Source organism: Condylura cristata, unplaced genomic scaffold (assembly GCF_000260355.1).
Source record: "Condylura cristata isolate star-nosed mole 26May11 unplaced genomic scaffold, ConCri1.0 scaffold00004, whole genome shotgun sequence".
In the NCBI taxonomy this organism is placed as follows: domain Eukaryota; kingdom Metazoa; phylum Chordata; class Mammalia; order Eulipotyphla; family Talpidae; genus Condylura; species Condylura cristata.
Window position 1 is genome coordinate 24,833,889 of NW_004567105.1, and position 24,938 is coordinate 24,858,826.

Below are 24,938 nucleotides of genomic sequence, written 5' to 3' on the forward strand. Positions count from 1 at the left end.
GAGGATTCCCCAGAGACAGAGTGGGAAGCAGAACAAGCAGATGTACTGAAATATACTGCTAAGGGGAGCAGCAGGTAGGACAGGAGAGGTCTCCTGTGCCATGTGGGTCACCTCCCTGGTTGGGGATCAAACTCCTGCTGAAGTGGCTGCAGATAGCTTCATAGTGCAGCTCTTTAATGGGTTGTACCACTAGGGAGGGCCCAGGATATGAAAATTTTAAAAGATAAAAATGTTAATTTCTCAGTGATGAAATGTCAGATGAAGTGGATGTGGCAGAAACTTTTGTGATGTCCAGTATCCTCTTCTTTTCAATGTAAAAGCCCCTCATTTCTACTGGGTACATGGCTACCAAGTCAGAGCCAAAACTTCCCAGTCTTAAATCTTGTGGGTCACGTGTCTACATGTTATCCAAAGTGTATGTGGTATGTCCAGGTGACATCCTTCAAAATGCTGTGAACCTTGTACTTCCTTTTGTCTCTCTGGACATCATGGTGTAGAACCAGTTTTGACCATGAAGTTGAGTGTCATACTGTAGGTTCTTGGTTATGACATACTGATCATATATCTGAGTCATTAGAAAACGAATGGAGTAGACACATGGTATGCATCCAGGACCACTTACCAGCTTGGATTTTATACAAAAGAACTACAAACATTCAATTTAATTTAAGCCACTGATATTTTGGCAATTGAAGCTATCAAGCAATAGCCTAATAAATAAATGGAGAATGATTCTGGATATGCCAACTGGTACTTCATCTCAATGACTTAAGAAGTGGATGCTGAAGATAATAATGATAAATCAAGTGAAAAAACTACTAGAGAATGGTAAAAGCATGAGTCATTGTGGAAGAACAACTTTTAATACCATATACATAGCTAAATAAGTGATCAAGAGACTGAATGATATAGAACAGAGATATAAGAATGCAATGCTAAAATAAGAAATAAAGTCAAACAAGAAACAGATGTTGTATAATATAGGGTAGGTTATAGTACACAATGTTTCAGGTAGAGAGGAAGTTCTTGCCAAGATCCTGCATTAATTAAGAAATTCCCAAAATTTTGATGGACTGCACTCTACTCAAAATTAACAATTATCCTAACTAACCTTATTTTATTGTACAGAAAACATATTCATTATACTCATTATTTTGTAATAATACCATTCAATTAAAGTAGGATAGTTTATAATAACACAAGTTCATATTACCTTGACCTTTCCTCTTTGTTTTCACCTTTGATAAACTTTAACATCTTAATATTATATCCTATATGCTATTTAAATGGTTTTACTCAGGGGCCTCCCTGGTGGTGCAGGGGTTAAAGGTAGCACTATCAAGATATCGCCAGTCACTACAGAAAGAGTTAGATCCATGTCTGCCAAAGAGCTGACCCACATGCTGCAGCAGACCTCTCCTGACCTGCCTGCTGCTCCCCTCAGGAATGCATTTCAGTACTTCTACCTGTTCTGCTTCCCACTCTGTCTCTGCTGAATCCTCTCACCCCTCACACCTCTGACCTATACCCCAGTTCTTGTATACATACATAAATAAATCTTTTAAATAAATAAATGGATTTACTCTACTGAAAATGAGTCTGGTGTTTTACAACAAAATTCCCATATATCAGTTAGACACTACCCGATAACCAGGAAGTTCAGAATAGCTGCTAAAATACAGTTTGGGGGCCTTCCCTGGTGGCACAGCGGGTTATATACAGCACTAAGAAGCTAAAGCCACTTCATTATGAGTTCGATCCCCACATTGGAGGTGATCCACATGGTGAGGCAGACCTCTCCTGGCCTGCCCACTGCTCCCCTCAGCATTGTACTTTGTCAGTCAGCCAGTTCTGCTCCCCACCCTTTCTCAGGTGGATCCTCTCACTGTCCCTGACCTCTGGCCTGTACCTCAATTCTGTATGCATAAATAAATAAATCTTTTAAAGTATATACAGTTTGGTTTTTGCATTTCCCATTATATTTGTGAATCACTGAAATGACTAAGTTACAGTTGTGATTTTAGACAAAGAAAATTTTGCAATCACCTCACTTACTTGCAAAGATCATTAACACAGCTGGCAATATATAAGTACGGATCTATATATTCATGGCAACTCAAAAAAGGAAACTGCAACAGTATCTGACACTTGAAGAAGATTGCCTGTCAACAAAAAGATAACTGTCACAAGAAAACACTCAGCAATACAAATATAGTCTCTCTTTTCTCCTGATGTATTTGCAAGACTCTGTTCTTACCAGAAAGATAAGTTAATTCAATCTTACAAAATGTAACCAACCTTTGTCTAACTTTGTATTTTCATACTGAGTATTACTTGTATGAAATGTATTACATTCATTACTTCCAAAAGTTTTAAATTTATTAGTTTGCAATTATATTTCCTGAATTTAATAGTTTTCAATTATATATTATTTGCTTTTAAAAGTCTTAATGTAAACTGTTTAGATAATATATGTTCATTAACATGCTCAAACTCTTCACATTGAATTTACCTCAAATGCTGGCATTCCACTGGAACATGGATTTGGAAAATCTGAGGGTGTTGGTACACATTTGATGTCATCTGGAGTTTGCACCAACCAACTATTTGCAAACATTGCAATGTCTTCTGTGAGGTCCTCTATTTCACCCAAAAACATACACAAAAACAAGTGTAACAATATCACCATCCATAAACACACAATTTGTCCACACAAGTTAACTTCCTAGTCAAGTTAAATTCAATAGTTTTATGATTACCAATGATATTAGACTATCACATTACTTTGACATAATAAAAATGTTAAGCAAATTAATCCAATAATTGCTAATATCATTGGAAATAAACAGAGACTTCATTGAAACAACACAGGGAAGGTCTGACAGTGAGTGGTACAGCACAGGAACCAGAAAAGCACTAATTAGTCAGCAATCAATTCTTGCAGCAGGAGAAGAAACATGAAAGAATAAGTAACACAAAATTTGGTATGACATTTTTCAGAGAGCTCACTTATTATATTTGACCTAAGTCCAAATTTTCTAAAACTGCTGTTTCAATTAGGGGGTACACAATTTAAAATTTTTTGTTAAGCCCTCAGGGAGAAACTACCTAGGATTGGAAAGAATGGAAAAGACACCCAAAGAAAAAGAAAACTAAAAAGTGAATTCACTTCATCTGAAAATGAGCAATAGCGTCTCTAAACATGCTCAGAACAGATGGTTAAGTCCTAACAGTCTCCCAGCATTTCTCTGAGGCAAGATTCAAGAGCTAATATGAACAGAACAACAAAGAGACAGTGAGTGGTGAGGATCCAGACACTTGGCTCCAAATTAAATTTAATTGTCTCAGCACCTGGCCTGAGAACAAGTACAAGGCCTGATATGAAAATTAATCCTGCCGCACATTCATACAGAGGCTGAATCTCAAATTGCATAGATTTAACAGAGCCAAAACAAGATGGCATCTCAGTGTTCAGTCTCAGATTGTTAGCCACCATCTGAATTTACATGACAACACCGTACTCTTGATGATGGCTCCTGAACCACTACAATCAAATGCTCCACCACTCTCTCATATCAAGTTGGAAGAGAAGGAATGCTACAAGCAATGAGCAGGCACAGCAGTTGAGGGAGTTGGTCTAGCAGAAGGCTTGAACCCAGGCACAGACTCCCCCAATTGCCAACCTCCTCCACTGACCTTGCCCCACTCTCAGACACCTCCTGCTCCGATTCTTACTCTACCTATCACACTCATACTGGATTTACACGGCTCTTCAGTCAAGCTGATTCCAAGCTCAGAGCACTTGCTCATGCTTCAAAGTCACTCTTGACTCCAATCTTTCCTCAGCACCTCACTTATTAAGGCATCTGTTTAATCTGACCTCTTCAGAAAGACCTCCTCTGTTCCATGACCAGACCCGCCACCAAACACACACTATTCTCAGTCTAAATTTCTTTTCCCCATTTTATTTTCATATGTAGAGCTTTCACATTATAATTTGTTTCTTTACTGATTTTGTCTTCTATTACAACATATTCTACTGACATACGATGGGAGAGATCATATCAAAGCTGTCCTGCTGCTCTGTCTTTAGTTTAATTTCTTGCCATATTGTAGATACTCAAAATACATTCACTATTTAAGTAAATGAAAAAATACAAGGGCTTTTGCACTATTTATTAAATTATTAGAATCCTAGAGAGCTTTCATGATCATTAATATCGTTGGAAATGTTGCACATTGAAACAAGCATGGGTCTATTCTAGCTTATTCATTTAAAAATGGAAAAGCTAACATTCTTTTTAAGTAAATTTATAGATATGTTTCATTTTAAAACATCATTTTGTAAGTCTATAAAAACAAAAATATTTTAAAGGCCTACTTGTTTCACTATTTATGTACAGTTTTTACAATCTCTTAGAATTCATTTTAATCCCAACATTTAACAACATATTCAGTTATTTTTACTACACTGCCAGAATCAACAAGTCACAAAGCTGGTTATTATGAGGCTTTAAGTCCTTATCAATAAGTTCTGGGAGCCTGCTAAACCAAAATGTTTCCTGTAAAATGTGCTAGAAATAGAGTGATTTGCTGTCTGTGTTAGGATACTATGAGTGGGAAAAGGAGACACTATTAATTATGCTGGAAAAAAACAAGAGTAAACCAGGATTTCTGTGTGACTGTATAACTACGTAGACATGAATAATGGAACGAGAGTCTCAACTAGACCACAAATTAAGATCTTTCTATATCCACGGAAATTCTGAAAAGCCACATTTCTTTGCGAAGTCATCCCGGAAGAATGACCAGAAATGCACAGAATATGCAATTGTAATCAATGTTAAGAAACCATGCATTCAGTGAAATTCTTTCCAACTCTTATACTTTATCACCTCAAAAGATTCATCTAATAGCAAAGCATAGGCCAAGTTTCAAGAAAAGACGAGGCATTTTAAAATTAAATGTTACACAGTTCATCTTTCAACATTTTCTTATATAATAACAGCATGGGAGAACATCAAAAGGTAGGTTTTCACACCTCTATAAATTGCTGTAAATTAGATTTTTAAAAAAAAATTTATCACTCTGATCTATACTTCACACCAAATAAAGCTAAAAAAGCTAAAATCTCTTTTTAGGTGTCTCCCACATCCTGTCTAGAGTCCTTGCTTTCTGCCAGTTCAGCTATAAATCAGCCAATTGCCTCAGCCACTCCCCTCCCACTTCAAATCCACTAACACCCTTCAGCTTGTTGTCTTAGTCATCTCACTGTGAGCAACCATTTTATGGTCAAGATTATCAAAGTCTGTCTGAGTATAACTCAGATCCCTAATCTGAATCTTCCTACCTTGAAGAACAAAGACAACTTTCTATTCTGACCTCCATACTGTATTCCCTGATGTCCCAGAAAGTTGCTGACAGCAGTCTTTTCTTATTCTAATTCTGAGAACTGACTCAAATATTATCTATTTTGTAAAACTGTGATATAAAAGAAAAAGATATCAACCACTATTATCTGATTGTCTCGGATTCCAAGAACCCTACTCACTGATACAGTCTCAAAATTCAGAGTTTTGAACAACAACATTGTAAATACCCAAGTGGACACAAAACACCATTTTATGATGCTCCCAACATGGTACATCTGCATTAAGCTCACAGACTTCTGAATACTTTCACTTACCTTTCTCACTTAAATCTACAACAGTGCCTGACACAAAGTTAAGGCTCAATATTTGCCACATGAGTAAGTTCAGTAGCTTAATTTAGCAAATGTAAAGAACATCATAGTTTTTGAAATATTTTCCTATTATAGTGTCACTTAAAATCAAAAAACAGGCAAAGGATAGCAGTTAGCACTACTCAGCCTAGGGAAGGTTGTGCCACTCCAGGTACAAACAGCTTGATCAGAGAAAGAAGACTTTAGAGGAACCAACACATTTCTTACCTTGTTGAATGATGAAATCATCAGACTGAATGGCATTATAGTTTCCACATAGTCCACAAGATTTTCCTTTATGTTCCGCAGACAGCTTGAGATAAATTCCAGATATCCCATCCCATGCCAATGAAAAGCCAAAGGTTGTTTTCACCAGAATGTAGTCAGCTAGTTTCTCAATAAAAACCTGTCCAATTGTCTGAGGCAATGTTACACTTAAAAAAAAAAAAAACAGAACAAAGACTACCTAAGAATGATGAAGGATCAATTACTGATGCTCTATTTTTCTTAAAGTGACAAAGTGACTGTGATAACTATATTAAACAAATTTCTCAAAATCAAGAATAAATGATATTCCTATAGGAAATCTCGACCCTTTGAGGATTTCAACATGGAAATAAAAGGACATCAAAAATGATACCTATTTCCCTTCTAATTTAGATTTTAATTGGATGCTTCTTTCAACTAACCAAAGTACACATCATCAGAGATTTTTCTAAATCTGGAAAATAATCTTGTCTCTCTAGACTAATTTGTTCACTTTTTATCTAGTGAATTGAAGATAATATGAAACTGCTACTCAACATTTGGAAGTGAGAACAAACAACGGTCAAACTACGTAGAAACTTTGCTTGCGTTCTGATTTTGTTTAATTTTAAGTGAGGTGGTAAGGAAACAAATCCTGCATACAAAATCTCTCTTTGGCTTAAGTTGCCATTTCCAAATGAAAATGTCTAAACAGGATTAATTTTAACTTACATGTTCACTGCCACAAAGAATATTACTAGAAGTATAAAGTACTTTGTCAGAGAGCATTGATAGGGGTTAAATTCACAACTTTCAAACTGGACACAATTTGACATATTTAAATAATGGTCACACTGAATAGTTAAATTACTGATCTATTATTTAGTTGTTCCATTTGCCAGAAGTGTGTGTACATGCAAAGAAAATAGGAAAAATAAGAGAACCGAAGAAAATGAAACAATTGCTCATTCAGTCACTTAGAACACTTTCCAAGAACAGTGTTCTTCATCCACAGTATTGGAGAAATGGCAGGTGCAAAATATTACAGAAATATAAGGGGGAATTCATTTTCATTAGGACAGGCATGCTACCTGAAAAACCATTAACTGTAGTTTGAGGCCAGAGGTTAACAGATATAACCATACACTTCTCTAAAAAAGCTTCAAATCAGTGAGCACCTTTCTAAGAACATAACTATGTGGCACAAAAACTATCAAATATACTCACATTAATAAAAGGATAATCCCAAAAGAAATAATTCAAAATATCTGTAACCATATGCACAAAGGTGTCTAAGATAATTATTTACAGAAACTAGTTGTAAGAACAGGGAAGTAAATCACGTCTACATAGGAAAATAAATAGATAACCACTGCCATAACTATACTTATTAAAAATTATAAGCATGAAGTATTCTAGAACAGGCATAGTAAAAGTCAATATGAAGAATATTGTTTGGATGTTTACAAAAACTACATTTGAAAAATGTGAATTATGTTTGAAAAGGATTCTTCATAGCAATGAGATGCTATTTATATGGAGGTCCAGTTGTTCTGTGTGGGTACTTTCTATTTCCTGAATTGACACTTATCTCACTTCCAGTAAATTTGATTAGTTACACAATTTTTTAAAATATCCTGAGTTCTGGCCCTCCCTGGTGGCGCAGCGGGTTAAAGCACTGCACTAAGAAACTAAAGCCACTTCCGCATGGGTTCGATTCCCGCCTGCCCCAGAGGTGACCACATGGCGAGGCAGAACTCTCCTGACCCGCCCGCTGCTCCCCTCAGCAGTGTACTTCGTTGATCTGCCTGTTCTGCTTCCCGCTCTGTCTCTGGTGAATCCTCTCACCCTCCGCATCTCTGGCCTGTACCCCACTTCTGTACAAATAAAATAAATAAATAAATCTTTAAAAAAAAAATATATCCTGAGTTCTACAACATAAAAGGGATGATGATAAAGATGGGGATTAGTAGCTAAAATTAAATAATCTCCCATAAGGCTAAGAAACACTTCACACAAACTAGGCAGGAATCATTAACAATGCAAATTAAAATGAATACAGAAATTAATGATGGAAATTATTCATTGGTTCCTGTGAACCAATACCCTTCATTTCACGGGTGAGAAAACGAACCACCAGTGAAGTAAAGCACAGAGCCTCACACATTTGATTTTATTCTGGGAAAAAATTCTCTAGCACCTGTTCTGAGTTAGGATAAAGGCCAGGTACTATGATAGTATAAGCAAATTAACTGAATAGTAAAAACATTTTTCTATCATACAAGTAGAAATCCTCAAGTAAATATTTTCTATGAATTAAAACTAAATATTATTACCTAGATTTAGCAAAAGGGCCAGTATTCCTGAAAATCTTCTATGGCATTTCTGTTTTGTAAAACAATAATATCTTTCAGTGCCAACTATGTTACCCAAAATCCTAGATAAGAAATCATCTGTAGGAGAATGATAAAAACCACACTATGTAAGTGTCAAATGTACAAAATTATTTTTCATTACTGAACAAAATTATTGTTCATTACATTTTTCCTAAAATGTTGTTTTTTGAATATTATAAAACATAAAAAGGGAGTTTTACAATTAGTGCTGTATTTAGCATTTTCAGTAATTATTGCACACAATTTTAATGGGATATTTATAATTACTTAAGTTATATTTACATATAAATATCATAAATATAATTTTTTAAATATTAATTGAATCCACATACCGAAGATGAGTAAGTTTCTACTAACTCAAAAGACAGCTAAATGAAATTACAATATTTTAAAATTATTTCTCTATATCTTAATCAATAGTGAACAAAAATAAAGCTTATTTTTTTTTTTTTATCACTCAGGACAGTTTTCACCTTGCAAAGTGAATCAGATTTATTCCATGTTGACACCATTCAACAATGAAATGTTTTGGAAATTTTATTTCCAAATTCCCTATCTTTGACTTTACCCTAACAACACATTCCATATACCACTCAGTATGAAAACTGAGCTTGTTGATTAAACAAAAACCCACATAGGGCTCATTTAAAATAATAGATCTTTATTTGGCTATTTTTACATTACTTTTAAAATTTTAATTTGATTCATAAGAAGAAAGGTGAGGCATGTCAAATGAATTTGCTAGCTATAAAAACTTGGTTTCATCATTATTTATCATAATCAACTTCACACCTTGATACATAATTTAACTTTGTGAAATGTTTTAATATATATGATCTTTAATTACATCTGTGCATATAACTTACTATGAAATTAATTTTAATGTTATACTAATTAGTATTTAGTATTCTACTAATAAAGCAGTGAAGAGTTCTATTAAAAAATCCCAAATTACTATTTAAATTTGATTCCAAGATAAATATACACATATACATGTATATGTACTTATATGAAAGTGTGTTATCTTCCCAAATGGCTAAACCTTTCTTTTGTAAGAAAATGGAAAGTACATAACCAAACTGGTCAAGAAAATAAACTCAAATGCAGAGGGGGCTACCCAGGGCTGTTTACTCTGACAAAGCCTAATTTAGTGTCTGTCTACCTGGTTATGTTGGAAAGAATCCTCATGGTTCAAACACTTGCCAGTGAATTCTGGATGATGGATGGTATTGTTCCATCCCACGATTTACTTTTCCTGTCATGACTCAGCCATGAAATATTTAAAATTAAGTATCTCTGTAATTATTTAGAGAGGAAGGTAGATTATTCCACGGCATTCCTAGTACAAAATTTATAAATCATTTGCCAAGTTAATAAACATTTCCTTCCCCAAAATTCTCCTTAGCAGATAAGAAACCAGAAGCAGGTTCTTTTCTGATCTATTTAAAGTTAGTCATGTATGATCTTGGCATCATTGTCAAAGGACTAATAAAGTCTTAAGTGACACCCAAACCTCATTCACAGAGTTGGGAGGAACTTTAGTGGTTTAGTTTCAGTTTAAGTTGACCCTTCAAAAAAATAAAGGAATGACAAGTAGGAAAAAGAGAAAAGAGGATTTTAATGGCAACAATAAATTATCTTATAAAGAGATGTGATAAAAGTATGAAACTATACCTCCAAATTACAACACGTGATAACGGCAAACCATTGTTACCTCAATAAAAATAATGCAATGGAAAAAGCAAAAGATGTGGTAATCCAATCTCTACCTACTCAAAACTCCTATATCCTCCACAAGCATTTGAGAAGTTAACTGCTGAGTTCTGTGGCTACCTGGTTGGCCTCGGGGCCTACTAAAGTTTTGATATCTGTGTGATATAACTATGGTTAAGTGGAAAAGAAATCTTTTCCTCGTCTCCACAATTCACTTCCAGTTTGGAAATTCTATTAAACTATGCTATTGTTTTCATCACATCATTAAATATTTCTTACCTGATCCCATCCTTTTTTATTTCATGACCATAAATTCGAATTTCCTCTTGGTCTGAAAAGAACAAGCTGATTGACCGATAACAATAATACACTGAACCACGGCACCTGGGGCTATTGTGAACCTTAAAGGGAGGAAAAAACAAAAGAAACTTGGGAACCCACAACACGTCTATGCCTTCATTTGACTATAACGTATGTCTATAGCTCCCTCCATAGTACAGTTAGTCCCATGAGAACATACAAAACAACTACATTTAGAATTTTCAAGAAAAAAAAATACTGGCCTCAGGTAAAATATTTGCCTCAGTTACTAGACAAAAGATATAAAACATTAAACTTCATAAAGCACAAATTAATCCAGTTTATTTTAAAATCATTTGACTCTGTACATGCTGTATGTTAATACTCCAAAACTAAATGGTATGTATTGCAGAAAACGTAGTTCTGATAGGAAAGCAATAAGTATGATAAAAAAAAAATACATGTACAATTTTCATGTCCACATTTTACTGGTTCAACAATCACTTTAAAAACAAAATTGTCTAGATACTTTAAAAAGATAGATTACTTCTGAAAAAAAAATTTATGGTGTAATTAGTTTATTAGTAAAAGAAAAATGAAAATAAGGAAGAAAAGATGAAAGAAAAATGGGAGAAAGGAAGAAAGAAAAACAATAGGTCTCTTGCTCTACCAAAATTCATTTCAGAGGATCCAAAAAGTGATGTGAAAGATGAAGCCATAAAATAACTGAAAGAAAACATAGATAACCATCTAGATAGAAAAGAGCTTTTTAAGCATAAAAGTGATCAAGAAAATCACCATCGCTAAGATCTATTTTTAACATGGCAAGAATTCAATATTTACTACACCAATATTCCCATTGGTGGTGGCTGTAATGAGGTAGCACACATCTGAAGAGGTGTGAATCTATACTTCTGAATCATAGGCAGTGCTGTAAGCATGTTACCTCAATAAAAATGTAATATAATAAAAAAAATTTAACAATTAAAGTTTATATATATGTATGATTTTGTCAGCAAGGTTTGCTGATCACTTATTTTTTTTTAAGATTTATTTATTTATGCATACAAAATTGGAGTACAAGCCAGAGGTGCAGGGACAGTGAAAAGATTCACCAGAGATAGAATGGGGAGTAAAACAGGTAGATCGATTAAGTACACTGCTGAGGGAAGCAGCAGGCGGGTCAGGAGAGATTTGCCACATCATGTGGGTCACCTCCCGGGCTGGGATTGAAGTCGCACTGAGGCAGCTGTGGCTAGCTTGCAGTGTTGCGTCTTACCCACTGAGCCACCAGAGAGGGCCCGCTGGTCACTTATTATTTACTAGATACTAGATTCTGGGGATACAATTAGTCAACAAAATATACCTATCTTGTGAAGTTTATATTCCACCATAACAAAACAGTTAATAAAAAATGTAACTAAATATAATTAGTATGTATTTAATAAAATAAAAAAAACCTGGATATTAATAAAATGGTAGGAGACACACAACTGACTAGAATGGCTAGAAGATAAATATCTAACAATTGGAAAGAAATCTCTCAAAATATATAGCAAAAAATAAAATCAGCATGGAAGAGTCAGTGAGAAAATTAAGAAATTAATCACTCAGAAGCTCTGATATCTAAATAGAATTTCTAAAAAAGAGGAAATTAAGAAAAAAAACATTTTCCCAAAACTGAAAGACATAGCTTGAAGGGTCCCACCAAGTACATTGGATAATAATGAAACAAAATTATCATAATTATGAAATCTCAGATTTCTGAGGGTAAAGGGAAGATATTTCTCATAGATGTATAATTACAAATGATGATAATGTCAAAAGAAAACACATGATTCAACTAATAGTGGTGATATAATTCTACTAAAAGAAGGGAAGAAGTGTGTATGTGTGTGTGTTAGAAGCAGGAAAGGTAATTAACAATAATCATTTCTCTATTTCATAGTAAGAATGAACCAATAAAGCCTACTTTGAAAAATAAGGAAATAAGAGCATGTTTTGTCACATAAGATAAAAGTCAGGGTTGTTGTAAAAATATATCACAAAAAAAAGTTAACAACTTTCTTTTGGGGAATTCCAATCCCAGCTGAAGGAAAAGCTAATTTTATTTTTTTGTATTACTGGCTATAATCTTTTAAACTTTGTCTATGTTTTATTACTAAAATAAATTTGAATTTACAGAAGAAAAATAACTAGAAGTATAAAAATATATAAAGAAATATTTTATCAATATTTATTTTTAAGTAGCTTAAAATATTTTATTATCTAAATTTCAAATAAGGGCACAATTAATTAATTTGAGTAGTTCATTAGTTGGAACAATAAAATATGTGTTTGTCAAAAATATTTGACCTGGAAGAAAGTTCTTAGTATAATATTAGGTGAAAATATGGGACAGAAAGTTACATAGTATGATTTAAATATTACAAATGGGTACAAAATCTGGAGGAAAATTCTAGAAGAAAATATGTGAAGCCATTAACAATGATGACCCTTGAGTAACAATGATGGGACTCTTGTGTTTTATATTTTTCTGAATTATCAAATTTTCTGCTGGAGAGGTAAACTTCTTCTATAATCACAGCAAAGATGAATTTAGAATAAGTGGATTTAAGGCCCTCCCTGGTGGCAAAACAGGTAAGGCCGCAGCACTGCAAGCTGGCCACAGCCGTTTCAGTGCAAGTTCCACCCACCACCCCAAAGGTGATCCACATGGCCTGGCAGACATCCCCTGTCTTGCCCGCTGTTGCTCTCAGCAGTGTGTTTCATAGACCTACTTGTTCTGCTCCCCACTCTGTCTCTGGTGAATCCTCTCACCACCCCTGCATCTCTGGCCTGTACACCAGTGCTGTATGTATAAATAAAAAAGACTAAGTGGATTTGAAAGCAAATTCTGCACAAGCCAAGTAGAAACACTATCTGTTAGCTCTGGAAGCTTAGTTCAGCACTGTGTGTGATAGATATATTATCTATTAAGCTGACACCTTATTCCTCAAAAGGGTCAGACACTGAACAAGAACATTTCAATGAGAGGGTCAGATGGTGTATCAGTGACAAACCCAGTGAGAGAGTGAAGGAGAGAAGGCCAGTTGAGGCTGAGAAGGGGAAGGAAGAGCTTTCTAAAGATGCATTCTGCTAACTCCCTAATCTTCAGACACCTCCAATTTTTTATCCGTGGGCCCCATAAGTTAACTTTCACTAGACTTCATTTTCTTTCTGGGTCAAAAACATCTGTTGCTCTTAAAAAGCTTCAGAGCCTACTACTTAATATTTACCTTATCAAGAGAGAGGAATTTGGGGAATTAAGAAAAAGAAAAAGAAAACAGAAATACTAAAAAAAAAAAAAAAAGAAGAAGAAGAAGAAGGTATAGAGAGTTTTAGTTTTCTACATTGAATATCATAATAGTTTCCTGGTTGTATTTGGAGATAACTGGAAATTCAGGGGAAGATAGTGGGCAGAGGAAAAGGTTCCTGGCTTCTTCTACTAGAGTCATTCTGTCACTTACATTTTAAGATGTCGCCTAGGAATTTTTTTGAATCAAGAATTCTACAACTAAGAACTAACTCTCTGAGCTCAATCATACAGGAGCAACCTACCTAGGCATTAGATGCCTGTCTTCAAATCTTCTGGGTAGAAAATTTGTAACACCTTATGTAAAACCTATGCCCCAATTTCAGAAATGCAAGTTTCCCACTCACACTGAGGGTGGTTGCTCTTAAAAATTAATTCAGAGGTGCTCCCTGGTGGCACAAGGGATTAAGCACAGCACTATAAATCTATCTTTGGCCACTGAAGCATGAGTTCGATCCCCAGCAGGGAGCTGACCCACATGGCACAGCAGACTTCTCCTGTCTCACCTGCTGCTCCCCTCATCAGTACACTTAAGTACATCTGCCTGTTCTGCTCCCCACTCTGTCTCTGGAAAAAGTTAATGTGGGTGGGCATCATAATGGAAGTGCCAAGAAGAAATCATGCTTGAATAATGTTTGGGATCTGGCTCTATCCACTCTTCAAAATGATCAAGTATATCTGAAGAATGGGAATATGAACTGATATTGATATTGTGACGTTTTTGACGTAGACATTCACAAATCACCTATAAATCCTTCCCACATGGACCCAAACCCTCTTCTCCTAACCCTAGGCCATGTCAACAGAACTTAAGGACCAATCCTTCTCCTTCCCCCATCACAACCCTAAGTATTCATGCTATGATTCTTATGTATTTTCTTTTTTTTAAAGATTTATTTATTTATTCATACAGAACTGGGGTACAGGCCAAAGATACGGAGGGTGAGAGGATTCACCAGAGACAGAGCAGGAAGCAGAACAGGCAGATCAACAAAGAACACTGCTGAGGGGAACAGCGGGCGGGTCAGGAGAGGTCTGCCGTGCCATGTGGTCGCCTCCGGGGCAGGGAGGAATTGAACTCATGCTGAAGTGGCTTTAGCTTCTTAGTGTTGTGCTTTAACCCTTTGCGCCACCAGGGAGGGCCGATTGTTATGTATTTTCATTTAGCGTCCCCATACTTTAAAAGCATACTCTTTACCATAAATAACTTTTTTGTAGATTATATGCAAAATAATGGATTACACCTACCCATACAGTGTACCGGGGCTCCAAATTATCACAATCCTTTGCAAGAATGTAAGAACAGTTGCCTGGGAAGTAATAGTAGATGCCATCAAAAGTTTCAAAGTGGTACTGGCCCCAGGTTTTGCAAATCCCATCTCTAGCATTGCCCATATTTGGCACTGAAAAGAAATAAGATAATATTCAGTAGAATAATATAGACTGATTTCTAACAAGGCTCAGTCATGGAAAGTGATACTATTATTTTTTTTTAAACACTTTCTTTTTTGGTAGTCTTTATCACAGGAAGAAATAAACAACATAACATTTCTAGCTGCTTTCAAAACCATCAAACACCTGAAGAAAAATATGATCTCTATGTTACTTTAAAGGAAGAATTTATGTTAGAAACTTCCTTAAATTTTACTTCCAAGGGAAGACTCTGAAAGAGAGGAGGAGGAGAATGATAAGATAAAAGGTGACAGGGAAAAAAGTAAATACAGTGACTCAGAAAAGAAAGAAATGTCACCACTAAGAGTCCTAAAAATAAGCACAGGTAGTTGTAGAGTATCTTAGTCTTTTCAGTTTGTTAAAAAAATCTTAATATCATCCACAAAGAAAAATAATCACTGGCCTAAAAAATCATTTCTATGTATGGGAATATTAATCACCCAAAGTTTGTGTGAGGAATTCATGGCCTCACACTGACCAAATTTCAAACAATGTTCATATGTTCAACTTCATCTGCTATTATCTTCATGCCTACCTCCCTTTCTTACCCTTATGAATAGTCCTCAATTCTCTTTAGATTTTCAAGACCATTCTATTTAAGGATTATGGAGATTAATACTTACGACCACTCACTATATGTGAAGCATTTTCATATACTCTACAGGAGCATAAAGGTAAGACACATTGCATCTTTTTTGTAATTTTTACCTAAATTTATTAGCCTTAATTTCCTTTGGCTTTTCCAGCAAAGCACATAGAGTAGCTCAATATTCAGTAATCTTCTTTGATAGTAAAGCTTACCTCTGCTGTATATTTCAATAAAATCTTGAGCTTTCCTTCAGAGCCCATGTCTGAAATGCAATTATTGGTCTAGTAGTTCCTGAGTAAGTGCTCATTAAACAAGTATTCACTGATCATTATTGACATAGGCTCCTATGTTAAACGCTGTGCCTAAAAAATAGTTTTGGGAATCCTCTGTCTTTGAAAAGGTTTCAGTTACTACTATTATTTTTATGTATAGTATGTCTAATTAATTCAAAGCCAAAAAGAATCAGTATCTTCAAACAGCAATTCTAATTTATAAAACAAAAGAGTCAGTATCGTGGAGTGTTTTACCCATTTTTTCCTTAATATATTTTATAGTTTCTGATATAAAAACCAAACCAATAATTAACTCTCACTGCAAACCTGAGGCAACAGAGGGGGAGGGTGGGGGAGGGAAGGGACCCAATGGTTCTTGATAGAGGATTGTTGGGTCACAGGTGGAGGGCAGGGCATGAAAATATAATTTGTAGAAGTTAGAATTTATAACCCTCAAAGCCGATACAAAAAAATGTAAAGCTACTTTACCTCAATTAACAAAATTTGGGGGGATAATCTATCTGTGTGTGTGTGTATATAAAGCAAAAGAGAAATGAATGGGAACCTTATTTTAAATGTCTAGTACCAAAAAGTGGGGAAATGTTTGACAAAATAGTACTTGCAATAGTAAACATGCATAAGAAGAAAAGGAGTTCATATCTATTTTCTTTTACATCTTCTAAATTACTGAGAAAGAATAGTGAGCATTCTACGTAACATACAAAATGAGTTTCCCAAGTCCAAATGGATAAACACTAATGTAACAAGTTACATCTTAATGCTTTCTCCATCATCTCTTAATTCTCTCATAAATCTCCCTCAAACTTACCAATCTGGCACCTTGTCCCAAGGGCCTGAAATATTTGACAGTCACATGTACCAGTCTTAGAGCAGAAAGCCCCGTTAAGGCATTCATGAGGACAAGAACCTGAGAAACAAAAATGAGTTATCCGCTGGCATGCATCAGTTCTTATAAACATAATATGCTATGATTAGCTTGGACTAACTGTAATCACTGTTAACTCAAACAGAATCCTCGGTCTCTTGCTTGATGAGCTAATAAATTAAATCTGTCCAATCTCTATCGAGTCCATTTCATTATGTGTGCTGTGAAACAAGAAAGACAGGCTTTCACATCTCAAACTACCCTGAGAGCAAAGGTTAACCTCTTTCAGGCAATTTAAAGGTCAAGTTCCCATGTAAGGAATCCCATTCCCAGATGAAGAGAACCAGAAATACACAAGCTGCACATGTTCTGTGGACAGAGTGTGGCACCCACACACCCAATGGCTCCCACTCCATGAGCAAGTGCTATATTCAACAACAGCCCCCATCACTAGCTCCACCAATCAGCAAAGCTGAAATTTCAAAAGGAAACTCCCATTTTTTGGACGAGAATGATTAAACATTTCATTTCAAGATTGTGTATTAGTCATCAGGCTCAGTTTGCGGTCTTTCTGACCGCTACTTAATTTCAGTAGGGTAGAAGCTATAGTCACTGCTGGTCATCCCCAGAGATATATATATTTTTCTTTCCTGGAAAGAAAAATCACCTCAAAGGATTATGTTGAAATGAAAACATGGGAAACTATGAGCTCCTGATTGAGTTTTTTAAATGCAAATGAATCACAGTGAACAATTTTTCTCTAATAAGGACAGAGTAAGAGGGAACTGGCAAAAATTTCCCAGTAGGAATTTAAGGAACACATCAAGAGGGCTAAAGACATCTGTGAGTCACATAAAGCATTAAAGATGGGGCCTCTCTGGAATACTGTAAGGTCATGGAAAGCACTTTTCTAACTGTGATAATTTAATCACAGTTCTGCCAAAGGCAAGAATTTAAAAACTCTTCTACCTTAAGATCCATTGATCTAAAATGTCTCTTTACATTTAAAGGTACAAATCTAAATCAATCTCTAGTGAGGAAAAATGAGCTGTTTCAACTTTGATCATAAATATAGGTTAAAAAAAAAGCTTTTCATAAATTTAATGCAGTTCCTTCCCCCCAAACCCCCAGGGGAAATCTACCTTTAAATTTTATCTTATATCACAATCTGACATTTTTCCAAGGAGTTAGTGTCTAAGTATTCAGAAAAACAAATCTATCTCCTTCAAAAATGTATGTACAAGCCATGTTTATGCTCCTGAAAACAAGTACAATACCAACACAGAGGGAATTTCTTGTTATTTTTATTGCAACAAAAACTTAAGTAATGTCTAACTACCATCAGCATTCTGTTTAATGGAAACAGGAAATTGTTATGCAAAAATAGCTATGTCAAGGAATGAAGGAATGAATAAAGGATTCAGAAAAAAAGTGTTGATATCCTATTCATAGTGTATCAATTTTGTGTGAGCCCTACTTATATCCAAAGATAAATCAAAATTTATATATGAAGTATATTGCTAAGTATTATTACCACCTGGTACCATTTCCTTCATGAGTTATGTGGAAGCAATAAAGAGGTGGTTCAATATATCCCAGTATAGAGGTCTTTTGAGAAAGGGAACACAGAAATATAGATGTAGCACTAACCTTTTATTTTGTTTTCACTCCAACTGATAGCTTCATGAAAGAAATATCTTGGAGAAGTTGCTTCAAACTTTAAAAGAAGAATACAAGATATTTATTTAGTCCTAGCCTGATATACAAATTGGAAAACCTAGAAAATAGCTACAAAAATGGTAATTATCAAGGGCGGGGGTCTGTATTTCCTTGGGTTATTGAGGCAAACTCACAGAAAGGGCTCCTCTGGGGTTATGTTTAGAAGATGGGACTTTGGGTCTCTCTGGTGAGCCAAGGGGATAAGTCTCAGCATCTCAAACAATCAGTAGCCATCATACCACAAGTTCCTTCCACTGCCAGGGAGGTAACCCACACAGCACAGCAGACCTCTCCCATCTGGCCCACTGCTCCCCTCAGCAGTGTATTTCAGTAGATCTGCCTGTTCTGCTCCCCATTCTTCCTCTGGTGAATCCTCTCACCCACCCCTTCTCTGTTCCTCTGGCCTACCCACCCCCATCTCTTGTATGCATAAATAAATAAATCTTAAAAAAAAAAAAGACCTGTCTTTAAGATAGGGTTTTGTCTCGTTATGAATTTCACAGTCCTTTATGTTCTCTCATGACAGTTCTATCTTTCAAAGCCCTCTTTGGAAGAAAGCTGATCTGGATGGAGCCAACATAACTAACTGCTCTGCAGAAGTAGCAGTTTGACAGCCTATAATTGTCTGATATTTCCAAATATAAATGGGCCAGAGAATGTGTTAAGGACACACAGACAGCGAAGGCCCCTCCCAACAGACTCCCTTTGAAAGATACCAGTATATGTCATCCTCAGTTTCCAGAGTTTATATTTTAATATTCATAGAACATATAACTATACCATTTTCTAGAGTCCAAGTACTTTAGGGTAGTGGTTAAAAGCATTAATTATAGATTTAAATATACTTGGATTAGAATTCTGATTCTGCCCTTACTAATCTTAGCAAACTTCCTTAACTCTTAGTGCCCTCTTTTACTCATCTGTTAATAGAGACAGTGGTGCCGTCTTCACTACACCATTATGACAACTCAGAGAATGTAAAGATCCCAGCAAAGTGCCTCACACAAAGATGATGAGCAATAAAGAGATTTATATTAATCAAAGCAACCCAGATAAAACCTTAAGATTTTTAGAGGTCAATATAGTTTACTAGCAAACAATTGTAGATTACTATAATGAAGTACTTATGGGTTGCTGTTTTGTTTTATTTATTAGACTCTGACAATATCTGGGGCAATATCCTTTCTGATAGCATTGTTGTTCACCAGTGGAATACACACATCCCAAGTTTATGATGCAATTAACAAATTGAGTAGCAGATGATGTTAGCAAAACCAAAAAAGCCCATCCTTCCTCCTTGCTGTTTACATCTATACAGAAGAGAGAGAGGCACGGAAAAATACAGTCTTTAGATAAGAAATTCTAGCCTTGCACACATCCTATTGACAGACTTCCATGTCTATCCTTTCTTCGAGCACTGTTTATCTCATTGCCAACATGTTTTTGAGTCCTTACACAGGTAATCTAGCCATCAACGCTCTGTCTTCCTACAACATGGGAGTGAATCTGTGAATAAGAATATCCTTGTAAGAGATGAAATTTTAGTCCTGAACTGTATAACACACAATTACAACCTCATGGTATATCTCTAACATCCCTTCTTTAAAACATGTTCAGATAATAAATGATTTTTATGCATGAGAAAATAGAAGCTCAGGTAGCTTGCTCTTAATTCTCTCTTCAAGGGAAATCAAGGGAAAGTAAGAGTGTTTCTCATTCATTCACAGAGACAGCATGTTGATGTAACTCCTTTGTTGATGTAACCCCAAATCACCCAAACTATGAAACCATCTAAATGGGTAATACTCCATTTGTTTCATGTGACAACTCTGAGGTATATTTCACAGGTTCTCCAATATGGTGGGTTCACCAGAAGGCAGGTTTTCCCAAAATAAGATTTTCTACTGAGTCATTGTGATGTCTTTTTGTGGTTAATATGGTCTACTAGCAAACATGTACTTAAAATTTCTCAGCAAAAAGTCATTTTAACAACATTACATGATAGATAAGTACTTCAGAACATGACACATTCATTTTTAACAACAACAACAAAAAAAAGTGTTTCATTCCAGAGACAATCCTTTGCCCAATCTGGTATCCAAAAAAAAAAAAAAACCAAAAAACATCTCTATTCTTGAAAGAATAAATTAGTTTTGCCTTCTAAATTGTCACAACAGCATATCAAATCTGTCTTCAATTCTCTTTTATTAGTGCCATGAAATATACAAATTTAGGAATCCATTAAAACTGTTAGTAGATATTTGTGGCAATTCCGCATTTAACAAAAGCCTCCTTGAATATATAAGGTATTTGCTGAATAAATACTCAAATCATATTACTTTCCAAAGAAATGCCTTCATTAAGTTATGATTCTCTATTTGAAAACCTTTTATAGAGAAATATTTTTATAAACCCACTTGTTTGAATATGACAATCATAATTTGAAAATATTGTAATGATGTCACCCAATATCCTTGATATAAAGAAACCTGAGCAAAAAAGTTTCCTTAAATTCAGTTACCCTGCCCTTCAAAATAAATAAATAAGTAGATAAGAGTTACTTCTCAAGAAGTGCCTGTAATTTAGATTTGTCAGTCATAAGAGCGAGTAGGACAACTCTGATGTCCTTTTGCAGTACTTAATGGAGAGCATTTATACCTCTATCTCTTTTATTTCTGTGTGTACTATTGTCACTGTCCTGATACTGTGCTTAATCTTTAGACCAACTAAACTTTTCTAGCATGTAGATGAGATCAAATCACCCACAAAAGCTGTCAGTCTATCAGTTGGTAACTGAAGGGAATAGAAAAAAAAAAATACTAAGTTTGAATAAGTACATGTATGCTTAAGCATGGATTTGAGGGTTGCAGAAAAGTGGTAAAAAAGTTGCCTCTTCCTCCTCTCTCTTAACTTGTTTTTAACATTGTATTCCCCTCCACAAAGGTTTCATTGTTGAAGTGACAGCAGAGTCCTGAAGCAGAATGGGTTATTTCTCTGCCTCTCTCCATCTGAGGCATAACCTACCTGTGTTGCTAAAAGAGCTCTTTTCTGTCGATTTTCATTAAACCCGTTTCTGGAAGAAAAACAAAAAGAACTTGTATAGTCAAAGGCCCCTAGGCAACCTGAACAAGCTTTTCCCAAGAGAGAGCTGGTGTTTTCCTCCTGATTTCCATCACTTTATCAAAGAGGTCTTTCTTGGTTTAACATTCAAAAGGTCCCCCTCCCCTCTCGGAGGGGTTAGATTTGGGAGGTGACACTGTATCATTTTACAAAATTCGGGAATGTCCCCAAATCTCTCCTGTCTCTGATGTAAACTGAAGTTTAGGAAGGAACTTTGAGCTAGAGAAATAACAAAATAGTGTAATACTGTAGCACCAACACACATGATATTTTCTCCACTTTACTTCAGAAAACTGGTGTTTGCCAAGATCATAGTCACTATTCTTAAACATAATATGTAATTCTCTTCCTTCCATGTCATAAAGAGAAAAGTATCATTAATGTAAGTACATCAACCTGCGATTTATAAAAATCCAATGGTAAGTTAAATTCTGTTTGTCATTAAAATGTAGTCCAAAAATTATTTTCATAAATTCTATTTTTCGTTAAAATATTGTCCAAAAATTACTTTCATTTCTTATTGCTAGAACCATTATTCATTTTTATCATTACATATTGTTTAAGAGTACAGTCCATTTGCAATAAACATATATTAATAATGGCATAAAAAAGGGAAATTACTGAATATGACTTCTTCACAAATCTTTGAAATAAAAGTAATATCTCCTTAAAAATGTATAGTCATTGGTCAACACCAAGAATTCCTCTGAAATGAAAGGGAATATTTGTGTTTCGTAAGTAATAAGGAACTGAGTGTCTGATAATATTTAACTTTCAGGAACTTTATTTAAATAATAGCATTTCATATTCTAATTTTATAAAATACTGCATTTTTTAAAAGCTGAAACAATTATTTGCTGGGCTTTACTTATTCCCATTGGCTTTGTTTAGAGAAAATCAAAAGCAATACTCACTTTGATGTTCCCGTCAAGAGGGATGGTGCACAAGTATATCCTATCAGAGATAAATATATGTATGTAAAAGAATGAGAAAAAAATTATCCAAATATTATAGTCATATATTCTGGTTATTAGATAGCTCATTTTACCTACATCCTAAAATTTCAAGGGAGTGTTACTGTTGGTTATTTTGCATTTTCTTGATTTTGACCACAAAATTCCCTAAGAGACAGTGGAACAACCACTAGACTTGGAATCAGAGGCCCCAGTTTTAGTATTAGTCCTAATAATAAATGCCAGGTGGGAGCAAGATACCAAACAATCACAAAATGATGGTTCAGAACAAATCCATCCCCAGTATCCCCTTCAATACTCCATACTTTGTGACATTACCTCCTTGGGGTGTCAGTCACCACTAGAATTAGAAGATAGTGTCTCTTTAGTCTTTTACACTAGCGTAATTTTTCCCACTTCTTCCATGAGCTCCAAAAATACACAGCTCTTTTCAGGAATTAAAAAATAACAACTGAATGTAAGTAAATGGTTTCTCTGTAAAAACATTTTATTAAAATTAATGTATGAATAAAATTGCTATAAAAATCTGAAAATTAATTCTTAGCCCCAAATATTAAGGTCATATTTAAGATATGTATACACTATTCTGTGAGTTGATCACATGAAGAAAATTTAATTTCTCAAATTCTCTGTATTTACTATAACAATTCAAATGCTTAAATCACACAATCTTTGTAAACCATTATTAGAAAATAAAAAGAATCACCTTCTGGCAGTTACATATCACCAAATAAAGCATGACATTTTTTTAAAATAAAACATTTCAAAAAATAAAACCTGAATGTCCCAAATTATCTATGGTATTAAAATTTTTCAGAAAGATAGCCTGGGTATCATTTAGTGTATATCCATTTTAATATCTTAAAAGTGCTTTACATTGTAGGAGTAACCTATTCCCCTTAGTTATAACAGACACCAAAAGACAATGAAAGGAAGGAGGGAAATATAAATTCTTACCTTGTAATAAAAACAGCAGTATATGAAGCAGGAATCTACTCCAAGGTATCATGAAATTGAGTTTTCTCACAATGTTCATTTCAGTGTAGCCTTTCTCCCTGAAATGTAATCAAATTGTTGGTCTTTGTTATGAGAGCATCTTAGAAGTGTGCCTGTTTGTGGAGTGCTCAAATTCTTAAAACTTTAAAACTTGTAATAAAGTAATTCCAAAAGGAATTCCAGCCTTTCTAACCACACACAGCATCTGATGCTTTAGAACTTGCAGGTAACCTTCTGGCTGAAAGTCTCATTAGTAATTCATGGCAGCGTCTTACCTGGCCGTATTAGTTACACCTACCCCATTCCTGCACATCATACGTCCTTTCAAGCCTATATTAGCTTTTTATAACTGCTAAAGACAGCACTATCAAACAAACAAAAACACCTGTTTTATCCTGATGTCATAAAAGATGGCCATTGTTACTAATTTTTGATCTACTCTGTTTTATTCACAAAATAATTACTATCCTTTGAGAGAAAAGTGAAAGTCCTATCATCATTCCTTAAATATCTAAATGTTTTCATATATTTTTCTTTAAGAGTTAAAAGCAGACTAAAATTATTTCCATCTATGTTCAATGTAAACCCCATTATAGTGTAAACTTGACATATTCACCTACCCAGAGCACTTATTATTGAACATTTTGCAACACAAATGGAAAATAACACCAAAAGAAATATTCTGTTTGACTTTTAAAAGTCTCCTAGCCCTGGAAACCTCCCCTTCACACCACATCTTTCCATCCTTTATGACAAGCACTCAATTAGACAAGAACTTTTTATTTCAGCATTATGAACATTCTCTGGAAGCAACTGACTACCTAGATTGCCATCTGAGAACAGTTCTAATATTTTAAAATGAACTTCATAAAGAGGATCTATGCCTCATAAATGAGTGAAAGTTGTGCTGGCATGATGAAGAGTTCCTTAGCAGCTCTCATGAGTTACCAGCATTATTATCAGGTTCATTTAACAGAGAGGGGCAGAGAAGAAAGGATGTGTAACTACACAGAAACTACCTAATAGGATAACTACCTAATACAATTTCTTGTATTCAGACACCTCTTCGGTAATGATTTCCTATTCTTTGATGAAGTCTTGACATTCTAATATATTGAATGTCCAACATCTATGATATAAAAAGATTTGTGTCCTAAATTCAGTGATAATTAACACTTGTTCTCTATATCATAATCAC

General features: G+C 34.9%; 1 protein-coding gene across 1 annotated transcript in view; it reads right to left on the reverse strand.

The window, feature by feature from the left end:
• Positions 1–23,753, reverse strand: part of OTOGL (otogelin-like) — a 108,864-nt gene extending 85,111 nt beyond the window's left edge. Inside the window, exons 1-10 of the mRNA XM_012735225.1 lie at positions 23,702–23,753; positions 22,685–22,724; positions 21,675–21,723; positions 18,582–18,648; positions 16,875–16,973; positions 14,981–15,135; positions 10,357–10,478; positions 5,951–6,156; positions 2,513–2,640; positions 2,056–2,162 (exon numbers count right to left, since the gene is read on the reverse strand). Of these exons, the coding sequence (XP_012590679.1) occupies positions 2,056–2,162; positions 2,513–2,640; positions 5,951–6,156; positions 10,357–10,478; positions 14,981–15,135; positions 16,875–16,973; positions 18,582–18,648; positions 21,675–21,723; positions 22,685–22,724; positions 23,702–23,753 (1,025 nt within the window). The remainder of the gene's footprint in view (positions 1–2,055; positions 2,163–2,512; positions 2,641–5,950; positions 6,157–10,356; positions 10,479–14,980; positions 15,136–16,874; positions 16,974–18,581; positions 18,649–21,674; positions 21,724–22,684; positions 22,725–23,701) is intronic.
• Positions 23,754–24,938: the final 1,185 nt, after the last annotated feature.